Source organism: Nanorana parkeri, unplaced genomic scaffold (genome assembly GCF_000935625.1).
Source record: "Nanorana parkeri isolate BGI_ZX_2015 unplaced genomic scaffold, ASM93562v1 scaffold3157, whole genome shotgun sequence".
NCBI classification, from domain to species: domain Eukaryota; kingdom Metazoa; phylum Chordata; class Amphibia; order Anura; family Dicroglossidae; genus Nanorana; species Nanorana parkeri.
In genome coordinates, this window is record NW_017309425.1 from 6098 (window position 1) to 12432 (window position 6335).

Genomic DNA, 6335 nt, shown 5'->3' on the forward strand with positions numbered 1-6335 from the left:
TAATAAATACAAAACAGATGAGTGCTACACTGAGCTGTGCTACATCTGAGAACTCAGCTTCTAGAATAAGTTCAATAATGCTTCTTTGGGGAAAGGTGAGCGCTCTACAAATCTGGCACAACATTCATTGCTTGATAATAAAGTGAATCAGCATAAACTGTACACAGGTTTGCTATTTAAAGGTTTGATCAGTTGTTTAACTATGTGTACACTGCATGCCGGATTTCAGATAAATGACAAAGTTTAATTGATAACTTTGCAGTCTAAAATGCATACGACAACTCTTCAGCTTCTGCAGAACCTAAAGCATCTAAGTAGGTTTCTACAGGGATACCCCCCTAGAAACATTTAGACCAGACTTAAACACCCACCCCCTTCATCCCATATACTGTATTCCTACCACCCCTCCTTTCTCCATTACCCTCTGCCCCTATACCCATCCACTCCACATACCACTTTTACCACCCCTATACCCACTGCTTCCTCTCCATATACTCCTTCCACTACCCCTATAACCCCCCCTTCTCTCCACCACATACCCCTTTTAACTACACTTCTACCACCACTATACCTACCCCTCCTTTCTACATTACCCTACTACGCCTATACCGATCCCCTCCACTCCACATCCCTGTACCCACCACCTATTCTCCACATACTACATCCACTACCCCTATACCCACCTCTCCTCTCACCCATACCATTCTACCCCCCCCCCCTTCTCTCCACATGCCTTTTTAACTACCCTTATACCGACCTCCTCCTCTCTACATACTGCTTCTACTACCCCCTACACCCACTCCCTCCTCTTCACATACTCCCTTCTACTACCCCTGTGATGTAAACAGTGGTATCAGACATGTTTCTAGAGGGGTAATCAATTATTTGAAAAAGGTAAAAGTAATGGCAATACACATGATTTGCTTGCAAATATTTAGCACCCCATTAGTACATAACTCTTTTCTCACAAACAATTACATCATAAAGACATCATACGTCTTAGTCAAATTGAGAAATGAATATAATTATTTATGATTTAGATGATCTTATTAGTACTTTACCATTTCAATAATGTTTGCATGAAGAACAGCTGATATAAAGTGCATCTCATTTTTTATTTTATTTTTGAAATGTGGTCACTAATATAAAGTGCAGGCAGTAGGGGGCCTATCATGAGCTAAGAGTGTAATTGCTGCTTGTATACTCATAGGTATAATACAGGAGGCTGTGAATGTATATGGAATGCTAACAGTCATCCTTTCTTATACCAAAGGGTTACATGAGCTGTTCACTGCATAAGAGCAATTCCATTTCTGAAAGGGGCTTTGAAGAAGGGAGCCTTGAGCAGGAAAACACAATGGTAATAAGGTTCCCCATTTAAAAAATGTAGCCAAATAAATGTTCCAGGGAACGCTGTCTCTTGGGCTTAGTATTAGAATAAAAACAGTGGGCGTTCATTCATAATAATTCTCAATTTAGAGCAGGTAGAAGTTGACCAAGTCCAAAAAGTGAACTGACCTTCACAACCAAAGCTAATTTGCTGCTGTGGAAAACACAACCTCTTTCAGTCTTGTGGCACAATTTGATTAATTCCCTTTGGCTACTGCACTTTGCTACCTGCTTTTCTATCTTATCACTGTGTGCAGGGGACATAATCACATATCGTGAACCCCCAAAGCATCACACAGGCTTTGAATTTATTATTTTGTCTGTTGAGAGGTTTAAGTACATTTTGTAAGAAAGCACAGTGTACATGCATGCAAATTATATCACTTGCTATCCTTTTTTTATGTTAAGTGCTACTTTAAAACAATGTGTTTTGTGGAAATATAACATTTTTGTCATACTAATTCAAGTATTTTCAATACGCAGCTGAGCTATTAAAAGTATAGCAAACCCTGTACATATTTTTTATTTGTTTAACATAAGGTGGATACTTGTACTTGGTGGAAGTAAAACACAAAACATTTTCTGTGTGAAGTTTCAAAATAATTCCCTAATCTGTGCCTTTAAAATAGCACTATATGACATAGACATACAATTATGTTTTCCCCTTCTCATCTAGAGAGTGAAAAAGTTTAAGAAAAAAATTTGTATTTACAAAGCTGTGTCTAGAGCATGGCTGTTAAAAAAAACTGCTTTTGGCCAATGGCATAGACAAAACCATCTGGCTGCAGAATGATTTATCCAGACAGCAATGAAATCTAGCAAAAAATTAAGATGAATAGTTGTATGTATGGTTCTGGGCCTGTGACAGGTTGCTATGAAAACAATCGGTACACAGCAATGTTAGCTATGACTTAGAATGACACAGAACCAAGTGGTAAGATTGCCATATAATGGATCATATAATGCTTTGTTCTAGCAAGATAAAATTATACACCTGCATAAAATCCAGTACTGTTCATAAAAAAATATTTGTCATTTATGCTTAAAATTAAAACAACTGTGAGTAAAAACATGGACAGGCTTCTGCAATCAGCATGCTCATTGAGAATGATACAAAATTTAACAGTAAAGTATAAAAAAAAATCTGGAAGCCCCAATGTCCTCACAAACAACTGCTATACAAACATGTTCATTAGGGTAAAACCAATGCCCAAGGCTCAGTAACCCATATGAATTTTGTATTGAACTTGAACTGAACTAATATTGATTGCTGTCAGTTGCAGGCAATCGTTATTCTTCAAAGTAGTATACACAGTGTATATCTACAAACTGAAAAATCCTTTCTATGGTTCAAATAAAAGTTTATAACAAAATAGTTTTTTTACCAGTTCAGATGTAAGTGCCATGTCACCAAGGCAAAATCAGACCATTTTACGAATGGGTGCAAAAAACTTTATATACATTTGTGAGAAGGTGGAAGCAAATTGCAACTTTATTTATAACTTCAAAATAAAGAAAAGATTGGTGCAAATTCCAGGTGTGAAAACTGCTGAAATGTCAGTCGTCGGTTGGGACTAAATTATTCATTTTTCTTGGTCACTCCAACAGGAAGATTTCCAGTAGCAGTTTGTCTCCACTCCCTCCCAAAATACCATAACAGAAGTTTAAGTATCTAAAAAACTAGTTTCCCCAATGATTTCATTATTTTACAATATGGATAATCCTCAGGGGGGGCTTATAATACCATGAGTTGGCTTTAAAATAGCTGGCATAATTGGTCTGAACTGGCAACTCTTGATAGTGGAGTCTTTGAGAGATATCAGAAGCACATATGCGATTTAACTTGCCAGAAAGCACACCAAATTGAAATAGTTTTGTTTTCATTTCATTGGATAGGTGTACAATCATTACTGCTTTTAGTATTATTTTAGAACATACCTAAGGCCATGCTTCACTCAGCTCTATTTAATTAGAGCAAATAATATCACACTTCCTAGATGGGGAATGGACATTATTTTCCCTGAGTTCTCTTTCCAATATTAACATCACACAATTTTAGGTAATGACATCCTATACCATGTACCCTACTGTCATTGCAGTCTCATAATTTTTGACAACATCAGTTTAATAAAAAAATCTACATTTTTAAAAAACACAAACTTGAATTAATTGACTAACACTTCTAGTACACGATCTGAACTTACAAAGGACGGTTCAGTTAAAACAACAATTTTAGCAAGTTTTGTCATAGTAAAGCAGACTGACAGTACAGCTGCTAAATTCAAAAGAAGAACATGTCAAAATATACCCTTTTAAAATATATTAGATGTATCTTTCATTTGACTTTATTGTGTTGCATTCAGCTTGGCAGGTACTGTACTTGCCCGAAAGATAAAGAAGAGTGATAAAGATCTGGGTTATGAATGCATCATTAGACAGACTATGGGATCTTCTCCTTTCATCAGCTGGTACAATAAATAATGCGTGTTTGCTTCCTCCTGTTTTCTTCTATATGAGCTAAGACGTAGACATACAATCCAAAAATTCATGACATACGCACTGGCAGAAGCCATATACCATAAGTATGACAAGGCTAGAAGGGACAAGGCTTACAAAGACAACCCCAAGGGTTACCTTTTTTGATACCAGCAAGTAGATCCCTAGAGGCAACGAACTAAAGTAGAGTAATCCTAGCAACCAAACAAAGACACGTACTGAGGTTTGGCAGATGAGCGATGTACAATTCCACACTGTCCAGTTCTGAGGCATTGAGACTGGGTCATATGTTGAAGGCCGGTAGAATTCTACCACAGGAGTAGCATTGAGGGATGGAGAACTTTCCCTCTGGACTTCCATTATGGTGATCACAAGGCAGTTGGTAGAACTGTGTGATGGAGTGACTAGAGTTGACAGGCGTTTTGGTGTTAAAAGCAACTCTGTAGGATTGTCTCCAGAACACCTTCCTCTGCCACCACATGCAAGGTTAAGTAAGATATTGTTGTCATCAGGGAGACTGCTAACCTCATCCTCAGGTAGTCGAGTCTCAAACCTACAAAATGGGCATACAATGACGCATTGTGGAGACTCCACACAGTCCACAAGTTTGTAGATGCATTTGGCACATACTCTGTGACAACAGCCCAAAACTTTTGGTTTTCTCTGTCTTAAGTTGTATCGATTGTAACATATCTTGCATTCCAGTTCGTCCGAGTTCAGGTTCGGAGACTCAGATGTATCTTCAGCTACTTGCCCAGTCATTTTGTCTGCCAGGAAACTCTGCAGGAAGTTCCAGAAAATCAATGGGCCTCATATGATGATTGTCAAAGTGTGCAGGTTTTGATCCACTTTAACTGTACACATAGTACAGTCAAAGTGAAATATAAGACACTTTAGAGCTTCAGTCATTACTTGAAAATGTTCTCTTAGTCCACATTTTCTCCACTTTCCACAATCTTCAGCTTCAGTCGCATTGCAGGATTCTGGAACAGAGCAGTTTACATTGTTAGATTCATGTGTAAAGCCAGGGACTGAATTGGTTTGCTGGCATTTTCTAGGCAGTGCACTGACACTAACACAATTGTCTTTATAGAAAAGGCTGAATGGCAATTTTAGTCAGTGCCTGACTACGCTGTGATATATACAACAAGCAGAATGAAATATTCATAAGAGTCAGGAATTTAGCATTTAATTATAAGACTGCAGTAAATATAATTTTATGGTTTTAAAGAATTTATAGAAAAATCATAATCAGGCATTCACACACTTAGAAATACAGATTTGTTGATACACAAACAGTATTTTTTTATTACTGTATTGTGCCTACACTTTCTGATTACTTGTTGTAGTGATTTTTTAATTAACTACTTGCTGTCTGGAGCGATTTCTTAATTTTTGGACACACGCTTTGTGCCCGTGATGCTATCATGTCAATATGGACCAAAATCTCTGAGGAATGTTTCCAACACCTTGTTGAATCTATGCCACGAAGAATTAAGGAAGTTCTGAAGGCAAAAGGGGGTCCAACCTGGGACTAGCAAGGTGTACCTAATAAAGTGGCCAGGGAGTGTAAATATATGGTGGTCCTCAATCAGTTAATATACAGTGGTATAAATCAGTCATCACCCTGATTTTCTGTGACACTCAACTGCCACTCTGTTAGTGTTTAAAGAAATAAATATTATGGCTACCGTTGCTGACCTTCTTATAAAAATGCTTCTTGGCCCTTATGTTGAGCTGAATGCCAGGGATCTATTTTTTCAGAGACAATGGCCCAGAGCAACTATGCAGAACGGGAAGTCAGAGTACATTTAAAAGTCCTAATTATCTTCATGCTTGTTTACAAGTTAGCGACCCAGTTAGTATGGAAGATACTAACAGCAACTAGAATTTTCAAAAGTAGAAGTTAGCAATGACAAACTGAAGCTTTCCCTCATAACTGGTTTCTTGAGGGCCCATTCACACCAATTGCAGTGCGTTCCAGAATGGTAGCTGCTGGATCACACAGCAGTCGCTCAGTAAACTTCCCCCTTCGTACTGGGGCGGAAGGGAGGGTGGTGTTACATTGAAGTCAATGGCACTGCAGCCACACCCCACCCTCCCACTGTGGGATTGGACGCGTGGCAAAACATGCATTCCAGTCCACTGCAAACGCAAAAAATACAGCATGCTGCATTTTTTACCTTCGCAGTGTACTGGAGCACAGAAAATGTTTTGCCATGCGTCTGATTGCACTGCGGGCCATTGACTTCAATGTACCGCCACACCCCCTCCTGTTCCAACATAACTGCGCCCCAGTGCACAAAGCAAGGTCCATAAAGACATAAAAGATACATTTTGTTTATTGATTTGCATCCAGAGACAGATTTACATAACTAGGACTTGTAAGAACCCAACCATTGTTCTCATAAGATTCGAAGATCATAGTAATAATCAAAATAATTGTGGCT

General features: G+C 38.3%; 1 protein-coding gene across 1 annotated transcript; it reads right to left on the minus strand.

The window, feature by feature from the left end:
- Positions 1–3906: 3906 nt before the first annotated feature.
- Positions 3907–4816, minus strand: RNF182 (ring finger protein 182). The gene has a single exon (XM_018574678.1). It carries the CDS (start codon positions 4645–4647, stop codon positions 3907–3909), a length of 741 nt encoding a protein of 246 aa, XP_018430180.1. The 5' UTR covers positions 4648–4816.
- Between the last annotated feature and the right edge of the window lie 1519 nt (positions 4817–6335).